Source organism: Poecilia mexicana, unplaced genomic scaffold, assembly GCF_051168715.1.
Source record: "Poecilia mexicana isolate PSO_F unplaced genomic scaffold, ASM5116871v1 scaffold_17, whole genome shotgun sequence".
NCBI lineage: Eukaryota > Metazoa > Chordata > Actinopteri > Cyprinodontiformes > Poeciliidae > Poecilia > Poecilia mexicana.
This window is the reverse complement of record NW_028263386.1, coordinates 18,205,393-18,222,097: the sequence shown is the minus strand read 5'-3', so window position 1 is coordinate 18,222,097 and position 16,705 is coordinate 18,205,393. Positions and strand designations below refer to the sequence as shown.

Genomic DNA, 16,705 nt, shown 5'->3' with positions numbered 1-16,705 from the left:
ATTTGTCACCATAAAAATTGTAGAAATTTCCTTTTATATAATCAGTGGGGACGGAATAAAATTGGACAAGTGATTAATAGTAAATATTACATATTTACTGATAATCAAAAGTAGGGAAATGTGGTGTAAAATTACTATTACTATAAGTTAACATCTGCTTATCATGTTATATGAAATGCTTGTGAACTCTCACCAAAAGAACTATTTGGGTTACATGCACAAGGTTGGAAGTTGTTTTCAACAGCTGCATCAGAACCAGACTGTCTCGCCAATGTTTTGAATTATTTTCCCTTGGTATAAGACTCATGTGTTGTCTCTGCCTGGCAGAGCTTTCCATCCAGAATTGCTTCATCATTGATTGTCCTGCGAGCTCTCTGAGTTGTGCACAATTCATAAATAAACCTGATTGAGTGATTTTACCTGAACAGTGCTTGGTAATAGTTTTTTTCCCTCAACAATGGTCAAAAACATTCAATGCTCTCAAGTAAAAGGCGTGGCAGTTTTAGCTAATGTTGGACCCATGAGCCCATGCTAACATTAGCATATTAGACTGCGAAGACTTTGATGCATCATCTTTTTGAAGAAAAATCATCCTGTTACCATATATGCGAGTAGTATATACAAATATTTTTGAAAAAAACTGGAAACGTACACCGCCTATAAGCCGCTGGTATCTCCACGGTTCTCGGTTTAGATAAGTACGCAGCAGAGGGCAGAGGAAGAGGACTGCGTCCTAATAAATCTGCTTTTTATGCTCACACAAAGTCAGTGGTTAAAAATAAAAAAGAAAACGTAATTTTTATTAATTACACTTTCTGTGACAGCAGCCCAGTTCTTTTCAGACTAAGCCTCCTTGGTTTGTTTTAAAATGTCTTATCTTAATGAAAGCTCAACAGGCTGCTATAAAAGCAAACATTACAGTAATTTATTATATCGCACGGCAAAGACCAGAGTCGACCAGTAGCAGACGTTTCCTTAGCAACGGGAAGTGTGCGATTCAAAATCAGTGACGTCACGCCCTTCCCGTGGTGCTTTGCAAACCCAAATTGAATGCTCGGTTAAAGAATACATTTGTATTCTGTTAATTCCCGTTTTAAAGGCATAAGAAAAGATCTGAGTTTGACACGCCTGGACAGAAGGAGCTCACCAGCACCCAAAGTGGAGAGTGTATCGGATAAAGGTAGGACTTATCGCGAGTGGAGATTGTTCACAAATAGTGTTGACAAAGCATTAGCTTGACAGCTATCGTTAGCTTAGCTTAGCTCTGTGCGCTAGGTGATTGGATTGTTTTTGTTTTGTTTTTTGTTTTTTAGTACTGTGACTACCTATTGATGATAATTAACATGTAATGCCAAATACAGGTAAATCCGTGTGGTTAAGATGCAGTTTCAGATCTAAGTAAATAGTTTTGTAGTGGCAAGTAGATTATAGTGGTGCTCATATTAGCATCTATTTAGAATGAACTCAATCCCATATAAAATAAATGAATAATAATGTCACGTTAAATCCAAAGTTGACATGAGTTGGATACGGGACGAAGCAAACCTTTGAATTGTCATTTCCTCACTCGGTTTTTTTGTTGTTCTTGTTGTTTTAGGATTTCACTTGATTTGACCGATTTATGACCGCAATGTATTATTTTCTGCCTCTTAATGAATAGTAATAAATTAACCTTTTATGGTAATCAACAAAATGACATGCGTTCTAAAGACAGAACATGTAACCTATAATTTTGTGCAGCGTCATTTATAAAGTTAATTTAATTACTGTTAGACTAAAGCAGGGGTGTCAGACTCCAGTCCTTAAAAGCCGGTGTCCTGCAACTTTTAGATGTGCTTCTGCTGCGCCACACCTGAATAAAATAATTGTTAGCAAGGCTCTGGAGAACTTATCTACACAATGAGGAGGTAATTAAGCTATTTCATTCCAGTGTTTTCTTCCTGTGGCACATCTAAAGACTGCAGGACACCGACCCTTGAGGACTGTACTTTGACACATGTGGACTAAAGGGTCTTCTAAATGATAAAAATTACAATTCATCAATTATTTACATTTCTAATCTTTGCTGCAACATATTGTGTTGTCTTTGCTTGTTTTGTTAAGGAATGATGGATCAGGACTATGAATGCCGGCTGCTCAGACAAATAAATATCCAAAACGAGAATGCAAGCCCCATAGTAAGTATGCAAGAAACTTACCTTTTCTTCTTTGCTCATTTTCTTTCCCCACAAAATTGTTTTAATTGAAGCTGGCAGAACATGGAGGAGAAAATAAGAAGTGGCACAATTTTAAGCAGGATTCAGGACTCGGCTTGTTCATTGATCTGTCATGAAAATGTCAAGGCAAAGATTCACTTTATGATGTTCACATGCTCTTTCGTTTTTATGTGTCCATTTTATTCTCTTTTTTTTTTTAAGTCTACTATTCTTGAGTTGAATAAATGTACAAGAATTCCAATGTATGGTAATACATTCTATTCTATTCTCTGTGCTATTCCTCTATTAGCGTTATGGTATTTTTTTACATAAGTATTTAACTTTCTGAATATTTCTAAACACTTTTACTGCATGGTTTTGTACCATATCGCTGTTAAAAGTTGTAATAAGGAGACCATTTGTGATGGTCCCAGATTTTCTGTGTTGCTCTTTGTCTGATCTATCATTGTGTTTCCAACTCCCTCTGTGACATTTGGCATCTTATGCACAACATACTGAAGAGAAACTCCACCCAAAGATGATCTTTTGTGGTTTTAGTATTGCACAAAATGACATTCCTATGAGACTTTTTTGCTGAGAGATTTTGTTCCATAAATATATAATGGCATTACACGATTGTGGATTTTTTCCACCACCTCCCAAAGGTACTTTACTGGGTTGAGATCTGGGCACATTGGGAGCCATTAGAGTAAATTTCTCTCGTTATGTTCAAGAAACCAGTTTGCGATGTAGTGAGCTTTGAGACACGGTGCATAATTCTGATGGAAATGGCCATCTGAAGATTTGTAAACTGTAAATAAAGATATTGAGATTGGTCAACAATGACAGTTGGAACGATTTGAATTGAATTTATTTTCATTAAACCAAAAATCTTGTTTCTGATAGGAAACAAAACCAATATCTCACACAAGATAATAGGGCTAAAAAAATTATTTCTTCCTGTTTTTATTTAAATTTGAACAACAAATGGCACTAATGGACTCAAAGTGTGCAAAAAAAAAAAAAAAGTATCCTCTTTGCCATTACATCACCGCCAGCCTGAAAGAGTGACATAAAGCTGTTCGGATCTGCGGTTTCACGTTGTTTTTCACCAGAGTCTGACACTGCCATCTGAATGCAACAGCTGAAATCAAGACTCATCAGACCAGGCAACAGTTTTCCAGGCTGTTATTGTTCCGTCTTGGTGAGCCTGTATTAACTGAAGCCTCAGTTTCCTGTTGTCAGCTGACAGGAGTGACACCCAGTGCAGTCTTCCACTACTTGGTGTCAGCATATTGTGCTCTGCGTTTAAGGGTTTCAATGAACAGTTGAGCTTTCTCTTTTGGTATCAACAAAGCAGTTTTGACTGCACAACTACCTCTCACTGGAGATTTTCTTTTTCATACCCTTCTTTGTAAACTCGAGAAATAGCTGTCCAAATTTTGGACATCAGTTTCTGAAACGCTCGGTCAAGCCTGCCTGGCACCGGCCACCATTCCTCCGTCAGAGAAACTCAAGTTCCCTTTGTATTTCATCCTGATGCTTGTTTTGATCTTCAGCAAGACATCCAACATGCTTAGATGCTGTCACGTGATTGGCTGATTCCCTATTTGTGGAATCAGCATCTAAAGTGGCTGCTGAGTGTAACATCGTTAGCCTCGTAGCATAACTGCCTAAGTCATATTTTAACGTTTTTGGAAAACGAGAAAAAACATAAATAAAATGTGGAAAAATATGTTCACGATATATGGATTTTGGGTTCTGATAGGCTGAGTTGAAAGGCAATTAGACAGGGTGATGTAGGAGTTTAAGGAGATCAATATTATGCAGATATCTTACCATAACTTGGCCAAAATACAGTCTAGGCAATTATGGTATAAAGGCAACAACATGCAGTTGTAATTTATGTTTAATTGGTTTACAAGATAAAATGTTGATTGAGCCAGACTGTTGCGCTTTACTCTTTAGCTTTATGTTAGCAAACGCAATATAGAAGCTTTTTGGTCTGTTGCCTGTAAGTGTGCTTTCAGTTTGTAGAGTTGCTTGTTCAAATAAAGCATCTTCAGCCAGAGCTTCAAAATTTCATTATCCTTTATTGTAGAGATAACTGGATTATCGACTCGTATTCAATATATTAGCATTTACAAAGTGCCTGTTTGACGAAAAGAAGCCAACTGATTGCATCAAATCGGCCTTTGTTTTTTTGGGTCCAATCCTCGGCTCTGAGAATGTAAAGGGCTTCAGGCGACAGTCAAGAAAACAGCAGCACCAGACGCAGAAAGTTGTGCCATCTGTCTTAACTAGTATGTTTAATTCATCATCATCATCGAACAATATTGACAATTCTCCCAAAAGATTGGTTGTAAACTGGCGCGAGACTAAGAATGGAAGAGCTTGTTACTGTCCATCTGTGTGAAAGTAAAATAGTCAACAGACGAGTTATTTGACCGTGACTCCGGGGTTGAGCCCGGAGTCACGGTCTCAACCCCGTGGCTCCAATCATTTGGCCTCATTGGCCAAATGATTGGCCTTTGTAAATGTTGCCTCCTGTTGTTAACACCTCAAATGAATGCACCATCTGCCACATAAATTATCCTCCTGTTTTGTTATTAAGATTTCAAGTCTGTGTCCAAGAGCCGTTTCTGTTTGGCCTCCAGTCAGAAAATGCCGTCCTCTCTCTTCCCTCGTGTAGAAAGCTGTGGGAGCGGTGCGATCTCTGACACCCACCAGCTCCCCCCTGTCCTCGCCCAGCAAGCACGGCGATCGCTTCATTCCCTCCCGGGCGGGAGCCAACTGGAGTGTCAACTTCCACCGCATTAATGTGAGTCTGTCACTCGGCACCAGCGACTTCGCTGTCTGTCCTGGCAAACGCACAACGCTTCCAGAACCAAAGTGTTCAGTTTGTGCGCTTGGGGAAACATATTTCACGCTACTCGTTTTGTTCGATCTCCTGTTTAATGTCTAGCTTCGTCTTGTCTGTTTGTTTTCTTCATTTTCTGATCCAGGAAATTGAAAAGTCGCACAGTCAAAATAGAAAAACCAAAGATGGGACAACCGACAGCAATAAAGGTACTATACATTTTGATTATTTTTTTCTCTCTCTCTCTCAGCCTGGGATATTTTTGGCACAAATCCATAGCGGCATCCATTTCTCCTGACATCTCAAAGCAGGCAATATCAGAGACGGATATCAGTCACTCTATTTTTTTCTCTTAAAGGATTCTGAGTCAGTCGAGGCAGAAAACACTGTAAATGAAGACACAACTCTTGCATTGCAATTGCATCATTCTACCTTTGTTGGAAGACGTGAACTGTGCTTTTCTAATTTTAAAAGCCCATGTTTAACATAAACGTTCAGTTAGAGCTTTTTTATTATGTCAGCTTTTCATCTGTCACATAATCATTTCATCTTAAGTCTTAGTTTGGTAAATTTAACCCTTTTACCTTTTTTTTTTTTCTTCAAGCAAAAATTATTATTTAGCTAAACATTGATGCCAAACTTTATTAACTATTTGCTATTTAACTACAAAGTATTGTTCTTCTGGGTTTGGAGACCTGATGGTTAGTTTTTTTGTTTTTATCCTAAAATAATGAACACCAGTTAAAAATTACATTTCGTGTTCACTTGTGTTGACTTTGCCCAACATTTCAATTGGCTTGATTCTTTTAAACGCTGAAGTGCGAGAAGCAAACAAAAAAAGGGAGGCAAACACTTTTTCACACTGCTGATCTTCTGCTTGCGTGTAAGCGTAGAAAAGATTTGTTTGCAAAGAGATCCTGCACCCTCACTCTACCAAAAGTGTTAAATTCAAAATAAAAATCATTTTAAAAGCGTCATGCGTTATGAAAGGGGGCTCGGTTTGGCTGGGGAGCCTCTCCGGTTCAGCTCTGCCTGAACGGGAACTCCTGGAATACGAACATTACAGCTGCTGCGTATGAATTTGAGGCGCCTGACCTGATTCGAGCGTGTTTGAGCTTGTACTTGCTGAAAGCTCTCGTGAAGCGGTAACTTTTCTGTTTGGCCGTCTTCTGTTGAATGAACACGAAGTGGAGGAAATATTTATCTGATCGCAGCCGTTTTGTGAGCTTGCTCACCTGGAAAGAAAGGAAGGGTTTTAGTGAAGTGAGGTGTCGATCCCCTGCGACCCTGCCAGGTTTCATGCGTCTGTTTGGCACAGAGGTCAAACGCAGAGTAAATCCTTTCATGTCAGCTATCACCGTGGAAAGGCAGGAGATGTCAAAGGCGTAAGATGGGAGATCTGAGCGGGGTGTAAATCTTGCCACTATCTGTGTGTTTTTTGTTTTTATTCAGAAATGTTGGAAAAACGTATGATGACAAAAAATCAGGGAGTTTTTGTTCCTGTTACGACATGAATTCAACACATTTATGGACTAATAGATGGGAGCCATGAGTCATAAAATGTCGTGTGTGAACATTCCTCCCATAGCACTGATTGGTCAGTGGTGACCCAGGACGCATCGCCAGGGCAACAAGGAGGCGGCTAAGGGAGATCCACGTTAATGCCGTTGAGGCTTCTAGTCGGTCTCCGCACCTTAGTCCTCCAAAAATGTACTGAGTGAGCCGTAGCTTTGTGTTGCTTAGCAGCCGCCACTAAACCTAAAGGATTTGGAGTATTTCTGAACAGAGGAGGGAACCAGAATCCTTCCTGAGAGTTTTGCCAACCTGGTGACCAGCCGAACAAAATCTCTGAGCCGTGCTTGGCAACAAAGCTGTCGCTATGAAGCCCTTAGTCGTGTTTTTCTGAAGAATAACATCAGTATTATTTTATTTTCCCCAGTAGAGTTTAAATTGTGAAGTTTCATTAATGATAAATTATTAATTGTTTATATTAAACAACATACATTAGAGAAGACAGCAAGTCTTTGCACCATAACAGATTTTATTTATTGGTTTTAGATGTGCATTTAGAGCTGATTTTTTTTTTTTTTTTTTTTTTTATCTAATATTTTTGGACTGTTTCCTCGAGCTTCTCCTTCTTAAGCCAGTTTTGATGACTTGACCTCTCTTTTATTTACAAAGCGTGAGAAGGCATATAGAATAAGGGAACCGGTATTAAACACAGCTCAGGCAAATATCCTCGATAAAATTGTGAGAGGGAGCAGTGAAATTGCAGAGGGAGCACTGTGAATTCATGTTTAATTTTGACAGCCCGGTTAGATTTTTCACCTCTCGTCTGCGTCTCTGTCGTCAGTGGACGGTCTGGCTTACTCCGCTCTGCTGAAGAACGAACTGCTGGGAGCGGGAATCGAGAAGGTTCAAGACCCTCAGTCTGAAGACCGTCGATTGCAGCCGTCTACTCCTGCCAAGAGGAGCCTTTTTAGCGTAAGCAAAGAGAACGGCTGTAACTCGTATTTGTTCATTTTAAGCGGGGGACTTCCTCCAAGTTATTTGCCGTTTGTGTTTTGTAGTATTCTGTAAGTACGAAGAGGGCTCTACCGGAAGAAGACGGCAACACGGTTTCCCCCTATTCTTTATCACCTGTCAGCAGCAACAGGTAAACACTTTTATTCCAGAATCGAGGAGTTATTTTTTGTTGTTGTTGATGTTGTTGCTGTGATTTTTATTTTTTTTCTTCACTTATAATTTTGCTCTGCAGCCAAAAATTGCTACGGTCACCAAGAAAGCCTACACGCAAGATTTCCAAAATTCCCTTTAAAGTTTTAGATGCTCCAGAGCTTCAGGATGACTTCTACCTCAACCTGGTGGACTGGTCGTCTCTGAACGTGCTCAGCGTGGGGCTGGGTACCTGTGTCTACCTGTGGAGCGCCTGCACCAGTCAGGTGTGCGTCGCCTCTTTCTAGTCTGGCTTTGAAAAGTTTTCCGATCCTTGTGTTACGTGAATCGAGAATTTATTTTTTCCTTTTTTTTTTTATTTTTTATTTTTTTCTTTCCTAGGTGACGCGTCTTTGCGACCTCTCTGTAGAAGGAGATTCGGTGACGTCAGTCGGCTGGTCAGAGAGGGTACGTCCCCCATCCTTTTTACAAAAAAATTAAATGAACCTTTCTTAACACAAAAAGACGGTGCTCTAAAATAAGTTTTCTCCAGAAATCAAATCAAATTTTATTTTAGTTCAGTTTTAGGTATTTGCAATTACTGCATACCAGAAAAAAAGTCCTATTTATAAGTTGAAATGTTGAAAGGGCAATTAAATTCATACTTGTGCATCTACAAAGAAAAATGCATTATTAGAATGTGAAGTATGATGGGACTTAATTGGAAATACACAAAATTAGATTAGATTAATTAGATTAGATTAATATGTTTATATTTGCACAATATAAGCACTGTTTAAAAAAAATATTGGGCTAAAACTTGACTAGAAGATTTATTCTATGGTTATGAGCCCAACCAGTGAATACATACAGGACAGAGACAAACGAGAATACACAATGTACAGTTGTGTTAATCTAAATAAAGGAGACGATGGTTGACCTGCTGAGGAAATAAAGGAAATGAGCAGGGTGCAGACTCCAGTCAGAATGTAACAAGCGCAGACTCCGCCCTGTTCCACTCGAGCAGCAGCGATTGGTTCCTATCAATCACGCATCCCAACCAAAGCGACAGGATGGAGCCGGAAGACATTGAACAAAAGCTAAAAACAGGAGAAGGTTTACTTCTTACTTAAATGATGGCCTAAAAGGAAGAAAAAAAAAAGCAGTAAAATCTTAATTAAAATAATATATCGGGTTTCTTCTGGCTCTGGTCTATAATTAAAGTTAATCAGTAGTGTTAGATTGGGCTAAGACACAATGCCTGCTGGTCGAGTTGGATTTTTTATTTTTATTTTTAGACCCAATGTAAACTCCACTCGACATTGGGTCCAAATGTAGACCGTGATTAAAAAGTCGTGGTCTAAATAGTTCACTATTTAAAAATCAAGTTTCTATTCTGGTCGATGGGAGTCGTATTAAAGCTACCCAGGATTTATAGAGAAAGGCCACTGAAATAGAAACGGATCCATTATCCATTGTTGAGCTGAGCACAACATTTCTATTCCTCTTTTTCAATAATTAAATGAAACATTTAAGGTTTAAATGCGTCATCTGACTCCACAATCACACCTCTGTTTCGGCTGAGCTGTGTTTGACCGTGGTGTTGTTTTTAGGGTAACCTGGTAGCGGTGGGCACTCACAAGGGCTACGTCCAGATTTGGGACGCGGCAGCAGGGAAGAAGCTCTCTGTGTTGGAGGGACACACGGCCAGAGTGGGTGAGTTGACAGTCAGACAGATGGAGGAGGAGACGGTGCGAAGACGAATTTATTAGAAGCTTTGAATATTTCCTAGCAGTTATCAGTGTCTCTCGTTCTCACCCAGTGAATCATCTCCCCTTCGACCTGCCTTTCGTTTTTTTTTTTTTTTTTTTTTTTTTCCTTTTCTGTTTTTTGCTGCCAGGTGCTTTGGCGTGGAACGCCGACCAGCTGTCGTCTGGAAGCCGCGATCGTGTGATCCTGCAGCGGGACATCAGAGCGCCACCTCTGCAGTCGGAGCGCCGTCTCCAGGGCCACAGGCAGGAAGTCTGCGGGCTCAAGTGGAGCACGGACCACCAGCTGCTGGCTTCAGGCGGAAACGATAACAAGGTGGGCAAGAAGAAGAGGATCTTAGCTGTTCCTCCGACGGCCGCACATCTGGAGAGCAACCTGATATCCTGCATTTCCCCCGTTTCCATAGCTACTCGTGTGGAATCACTCGAGCGTGCTGCCCGTGCAGCAATACACAGAGCACTTGGCTGCAGTGAAGGCCATCGCCTGGTCGCCCCACCAGCACGGCCTGCTGGCCTCGGGTGGCGGCACGGCTGACCGCTGCATCCGCTTCTGGAACACTCTGACCGGCCAGCCGCTGCAGTGCACCGACACCGGCTCTCAGGTCTGCAACCTGGCCTGGTCCAAGCACACCAATGAACTGGTGAGTCCTCTGACTCTTCTGAGGCCGTTGATGTGAAAGGAAATAGTTGCGAAGGAGGGAGGGGGGGAGTAAAGTTGGTTCCAGATGTGTTGGTGACTCAAAGCTCAGCTTGGAAATGACTAAAGGATTTTAGATCAGGCTTTTTTTTTTTTTTGTGAATCTTTCACTTTTCACTAAAACAGTAGGAATTGTTGCTGTTCCTTAAATATTTGTCTTTTGCCAGGGTACAAAGTGTTTCTTTGAATGTTGTGACCCTACCTTTAGCTTTTTTGTTTTGTTTTGTTTACTGCTTTTATTCAATACCTACTGTACGCTCCTGTCTGCTTCTGAGCCACATTCCCTCCTCATTTGTTTGCTTTTCTTTTGTTTGTTGTTCTCTCCAGGTTAGCACACACGGTTATTCCCAAAACCAGATCCTGGTTTGGAAGTATCCCTCTTTAACCCAAGTGGCAAAACTCACCGGGCATTCCTACAGAGTACTCTACCTGGTGAGCAATTTATCCAGAGATTTAACCACCATAAACAAGAAAAGGGTCTGATTGGAACCATAGAAGAAAATTATTATAAGAAGTTGGTGAAAGATCGTAACAAGTATAGGGGAATCTTTGCTTGAATATTATTTAATGTGTACATATTTAAAATTTGAGAGGATAATAAATTAGCTAATTTTAAGTTTTTTTTGGCTTCTTTAAATTTGTCACCAGACCCAAAATCTGCTACAATATCCTTTGCAGAGGGTTCAAGTAGTTTAATCTTTCCATCAAATTCACCCTCAAAATGAATTTCTTTATTTTAATTGTTTATATTTAAATTCTTCAAAGTTGTTAAAATTCATTTAAAGTATCCAAATTAGGGCGTCCTAATGTTTTTTTCCCACGTGATCGTAGATGCTGTTTGCAGTATTCTGGCTCCAGGCAGAGAAGAGCTGATTGTGGTTTTGATCCTAGTTAAATTGCTCTGGTGGTTTTCTGTCTTCAGAGCCGCTTTAATAAATTTTACCTGTGAAGTCAAACCGCCAACGATCCTCTACAAAAAAAAATAAATAAAAAAAATCCGGAACAGAGCCGAGAGAGAGGGTCAAACATTTTACTGGTGGAGACATTTGCAGTGATGTAATGCGATGGCACCATGTTGCTGTGGGAAGCCAAGCCGTTTCTTTTACAGAACCCGTTAAGATCTGGTTCTCATTCCGGCCCCTGGTTGGGCGATGGAGCTGCTTTGCTGGAAAATAACAAATAGACAGTCAGCTTTTCTGGAACGTAGCTAGAATAATAACGGTATAACTCCGAGGTTCACGCTGTGCACCGGATGTGTAATAAGGCGCTCTGTGCAGGCCATGTCACCCGATGGAGAAGCCATCGTGACCGGGGCGGGAGACGAAACGCTTCGGTTCTGGAACGTCTTCAGTAAAATGAGATCCACTAAGGTAGCAACCCAACACCATTTTTTTTTATTTTTTATTTTTTAAACATTCCATTCTCCTAAAATGCAACAACATGGCATTTTAAAACGATATGTTTGTGATTCCTCCCCCTCAGGAATCTGTGTCGGTGCTGAACCTCTTCACCAGGATCCGGTAGTCTGTTCTGCAAGGGAGCGGCGGCGGGAAGGGGGGGAGTCATCTCTGCACGCAATCACGTTGTGAACGGACCATCTTCAGGAGGGGAGGCGGCGGCGGGTGGGGGCTCCCTTCCCCTCCGCTTCCCTTGAATAATTTAGCCGTGTTGTAGCCGAGGTTGGGAGGTGCTGCAGAGATGCACAGTCAGGTTGTGGAGAGCCGAGCCGAGGGGAGGAGCACAGCGCACACAGAGAGTTGAACCACTGCCTCTGCAAACAGACCTGTGGTCCCCGACCACGGGGAGCGTTCCGGAGCCGTCTGTGCGATTGTTTTGTTTACAAACTGACTCTGTGCATACCTGCCAAAATATATTACGTTTGTCCTTTTGATTGTTTGTTTTATTTATTTTTAACACTTTTTTTTTAAAGGTATATTCCTATAATTCTGGAGGATTTATTTTCATGTCCGTAGCTTTCAGTCTAATGTCTGGATTTGTTCAGATTTGTTAAAAGGAAATCCTTTTTTTTGTTTGTTTGTTTGTTTTTGGAGAGGTTCTGATGCGTCACGGATAAGGACTACAAATAACATCAACCGGTTTTGCTTTGAAATCTCAAGACAAATCAATTTCATTTAAAAAAAAAAGCCTTATTTTTTTTTAATAGAGTTCATTTTAGGATACTAAATGTTCAGGCATTATTATTATTATCATAAGTTAAAGAAGAAAAGGACTAATGGAAAACTGTACATAAGGACAATATTACAGGAGTAACTCTTGTGAAGCTATATTGTTTTTAGTCCGACATGTATGGGATTCTTTTTTTTTTTATTATCATCTTATTATCCTTTAGTTCATTTGTGGATTATTGAACAAGGAATATTTAAAAAAAAAAAAAGTCATTTCGGTTTATTGGTGTACTTTGTAACCACGACTGAACTTTACGGTTTAAAAAAAGAAACGGAACGAATAATCCGAAAACAAATTATGTTTGCAGAACTTTTGCGTTGTCTACTGAGACGCTCGAGCCCAACGCACTTCAGCCATGCTTTTTGGATAAACATATTTTACCGTATCATATCACCTGCTTTCATTTTCTCCCTGGAGTGTCGAGGAGCCGAGGTGCCAGGCTTAAATGAACGACTTTTATTTTTCTATACAGTGAAGCATGTTTGAGGAAAAGATGAGCAGATTTGCTGCAAACATCCCATTTGATGCCACTTCAAACTTATCCTGCCAATTTAAATTATGGAAAGACTGTCTGAGTGGGAAAACTTTCTGTACCAAGATCTGATCAGCAAATAAATGCCCATGTCTTGTCAAGTCGGCCACGGCTGTTTTGTTTCAAATCCCAGTTTTCGGTAAATGGACTGAACTTTTATAGCAACTTTCTAGTCAGATTCAGCTGCAGTCTTAAACGTCCGTATAACGTTCCTGTATGCTTTTATTTTAATGTTGTGCTTTTTGATTTACAGAGTCCTTTTCTCAGATTTCTTTAAATAAATATTGTAAGGTCATAAAATTATATATACATATTTATTTTATTTTCAAGATCACTCAGCTTGACTATTTTGGCCCCCTGTGGGAAAAATGAAATGTCTTGACTCCGGTCTAGACCCTCAAATCCGATATTCAGTGTCTGACATACTAATGAGGATGTTATGTTGTATTTGAGTTCCATTCATTTATCATTTATTTCCCCATCATCCATCACCAATCTCAACACTTTCTAGCTGCCGTCTCCTTTTCTGCGCCAAATCCAAACACCAGAGGGAGCCACTCAAATCCACATCTGCTTCCACACCCCTGCATTCAACCTTAAACAAATTACATTGAAGGTAAAGTTCAGATACTCCCTGTGATTCAGACTTTGTTATAAAAAAAAATAAAAAAAACTGGCAGGAATCGTGATCTTTGACTCTCGCAGCAGAGCATCCAGTTTAATTTTTAGCGAGAGTTCAGATTAAAACCCGCATTCGTTAGGATAAGAGTTTGTAGCCGTGAAGCATTTTCTGCATCGCCTTGTTTCCTGGGAGTCGGTAAATTTCCATCATATTCCTGGAGCAGCCCACACACAGAAGCTTAGTTTTGACCCAGAGGATGGAGCATAATAAATGTTCTCAGCCTTAAAACACTCCCACACCTCTGCAGGTGCCCCGCAGCTTATCCAAATTCACTGTCACCCATTAAAGCAGCAAATGGATGTTATGAACAACAGCTGAAGGGCCCAAATACATGCAGAAATGATGGGTGAATAATTACACTCCTTTTTTTTTTTTGTTGTTTCTTGTTTTAATTTACACATCACAAATAGGTTTCAGCATTTAAGCTGAAAAAGTTGAATTTAATAAGAAAAAAACACAATAATCACAACTAACTGAGTTACTCTGAAATAATAAAAAAACAAAATTAAGGTGTTCTGCTTTTTTTTTTTTTTTTTGTGCCAGGTTCTGTGGGCCCGGGTGACTCAGCTTCTATCAACACCAAAGAGCCCGAGCCTTTCTTCCCTTTCGGACTCCATTATAATGTCATCGGAATAACATGCCTGCTCCATTATAGTGATCAGATAAATCATCAGAATGGAGGACTTTCAGCACAGTCTTCCTGCTCATCACGGTGGGCAGATGTTAACATTAAGCCCCCTGAAAGCACTGGGGAAAGGGGAACTCTAATATGCATAATCCTACCTCCTGATGTTCCCATCAAGAGACTCAGAGTGGGATGCACATTATTCCACCAAAGCCCTTCGACACGGAGAACAGGATCTTTCCCCAGGTTCCTCCCTAAGCCCGACTCTTGTGTGTTCTTGATAACTAGGCGAGAGTGATATCAAAGGAACAAAGCTTCTGTGATCACCGTTAGCTGCAGCAACCAGACTCCTTCTTCTTTATTTATTTATTTTTTTCCTCCTTTTGCCCATTTTGTCCGTGAGGGCCCTGTTTACACGTAGAGAAAAGTCGCTCACCTCTGTTCTGCCTTTTTTTTTTTCTTTTTTACCTTCTATTCAAACGTGGGGGGTGTTGGGTGTTTTTCCACAGCCTGGAAACTGCAACGACCTGTCAAATGACTTCTGCTGCTCTGATTTAAATAGCTCAGTATTCTAATGGTGCTTCAACATGTTCATTAGGTGGGAAAAAAGGAAAGTGAGCCACGCTCATGCAGGATGTGAAAGAGAAACAGAGAAGAATTGATTTCTATTTAAGACATCCCAGACAAAGTGAAAAAAAGGTACTTTGGAGGAGTGATTACCTCTGAGCTTGACTTGTTGCAATGGGGAAACTCGGTAAAACGTGTTGCGCGTGTTAGTTTTTAAACACGTGTGTGGATAAAGCGATTATAACAGTGCATTATCTATCTTAGCTGTTACGTACAAAACTAGAAACTCACCCTTATCTTAATGAACATCAAATCATTTCTATTTATAAATATAACCAAGTGACGATATCATTTTTTATTCTTTTTTCTTTTCTTTGTTTAACTGAATTACAAACCTAAATCTGCCAAGGGTACGGCTAGTAATTTCTTTAGATTTTTTTTTTTTTTAGCTTCTTTTTTTTCCCTTCTTCTTCAGAAATGAGTGTTGCATTGTGGTGCAGGTGTTAGAGTGCTGCTGTTTTGCAGCCAAAAAAAAAAAAAAAACTTTTAGGGGTTCAAATCCCTGACTAAGTTCCTTCTGCTCTGCCCCTGCATGTGTGAGTTCTCAGTGTTTTCTCTTTCCACAGATATGCCACCAGTTTAAATTTCTCTTAGTGTGAGCGTGTGCATTCTCTGTGTTGACCTCTGGCAGTCAGATGACCTACCAGCCCTCAATGGTAAGTTAACATAATTTGAGCTTTTCTAGCTTTTCTAGTTAAAAAGTTTAACAAGCATCTTTGTGTTCAGTCATGACAATTTTTTTCTTTTTCTTTTTTAGCTCCCTTGAAAAAAATGCTTGTCCGAATGAACCACTGTGCTGTTTTTGAAGCTGCAACTGCTGTAAGATGGCAGAGGTTCTGCGTTCGCCTTGGCCCCGGTCTGTCTGCCCATTAGATGGAAAACTAGTTAGAAAATGCCAAGCTCGTGCCAAGAAAGACATGATGAGGCCTGGAAGAATGTAGCCTGAGTGATCAGATGAGGAATGAACAACTCAAATGGAGGTGTAAAGATTATATGGACAAAACCAGAGGAGGAGGTTTTCTGGTCCAGCAGCTTCAGGCTGAGACGTTCTGAGAAACAAGAGGCTGTTTGTGAGCAGCAGCTCTCAGGAGTCCAGCACTTGTGAGGACGAACCTCAGCATTTAATGTCGTTACTTCCCAGAGAAACTTCTCCAGGTTGAAGTTTCTCACTGAGAAACTTGGGCCTGTTTGCGTCGCAGAAGGACATCTTCCACTCCATCGCAGTGAGCTTTCAGAAACCTTGACTTTCTTATAGTCCTTAAAAAGTGTTAATTATAAATATTTCTTCAGGTTTTCTGATGGCTTTTGCAGGGTTTTGTGTGTGTGTGGACATGGCTGCTTTCCCCTTTGTTTTTAGTACGTATCTTCTCAGAATAACATGCAGAATTTAAAAATAAACATGAAACAAATTTTGTTTTTTCTTTTCATTTTACTTTCAATTTTGCATCTGAGTTTCTCTCAAATATTCCCCCTATAAATAGTAACGTAAATTATTGCAATCAACATTTTTGTTTATTTTAAATGATTGACAGTGTTAGCTAATTTTCGTATTATTATTTCATTAAACAACCCTGCTTATTGCATATTGGTTCTATTACTCACTACAGTTGTATCTTTTACTGCCTTCATGATAGCACAGAGTAGTTACTGTTTTTGTTTGACTTGATCCAAAGGCAACATCTTTATCTGCTATGCAGCAAATTAAAATTATATTGAGCTCTGATGCTATCCTAACCAGATTACAGTGTGTTGCCGTTGCATCGGTTCAGCTTCTTCAGGCAACAGGTAGGCTTTTCGTTTAATTAAAAATAAATTTAAACTGCAATCTTGATCTCAGAGTCAAACTTTTATTTAATTAGATTCGCTGTACCTCAGT

The 16,705-nt window shown here is 40.0% G+C and overlaps 1 protein-coding gene across 1 annotated transcript; it reads left to right on the top strand.

Annotated features, from left to right (window-relative positions):
* The first annotated feature begins 986 nt into the window (after positions 1-986).
* On the top strand, positions 987-12,996 carry fzr1a (fizzy/cell division cycle 20 related 1a). Its single transcript, XM_014995863.2, has 14 exons — positions 987-1,180; positions 2,104-2,177; positions 4,888-5,016; positions 5,201-5,264; positions 7,409-7,539; positions 7,626-7,711; positions 7,814-7,997; positions 8,113-8,178; positions 9,324-9,426; positions 9,611-9,795; positions 9,887-10,120; positions 10,504-10,608; positions 11,454-11,546; positions 11,659-12,996. The coding sequence occupies exons 2-14, from the start codon at positions 2,106-2,108 to the stop codon at positions 11,698-11,700; spliced, it is 1,494 nt and encodes a 497-aa protein (XP_014851349.1). The 5' UTR covers positions 987-1,180; positions 2,104-2,105; the 3' UTR covers positions 11,701-12,996.
* Positions 12,997-16,705: the final 3,709 nt, after the last annotated feature.

Coding starts and splice junctions, on each gene's coding strand:
- fzr1a (XM_014995863.2), top strand. CDS start 2,106: ATGATGGATCAGGACTATGAATGCCGGCTGCTCAGACAAATAAATATC. Junction 9,427..9,610: donor GGGACACACGGCCAGAGTGG/GTGAGTTGACAG, acceptor TTTTGCTGCCAG/GTGCTTTGGCGTGGAACGCC. Junction 10,121..10,503: donor CCAAGCACACCAATGAACTG/GTGAGTCCTCTG, acceptor TGTTCTCTCCAG/GTTAGCACACACGGTTATTC.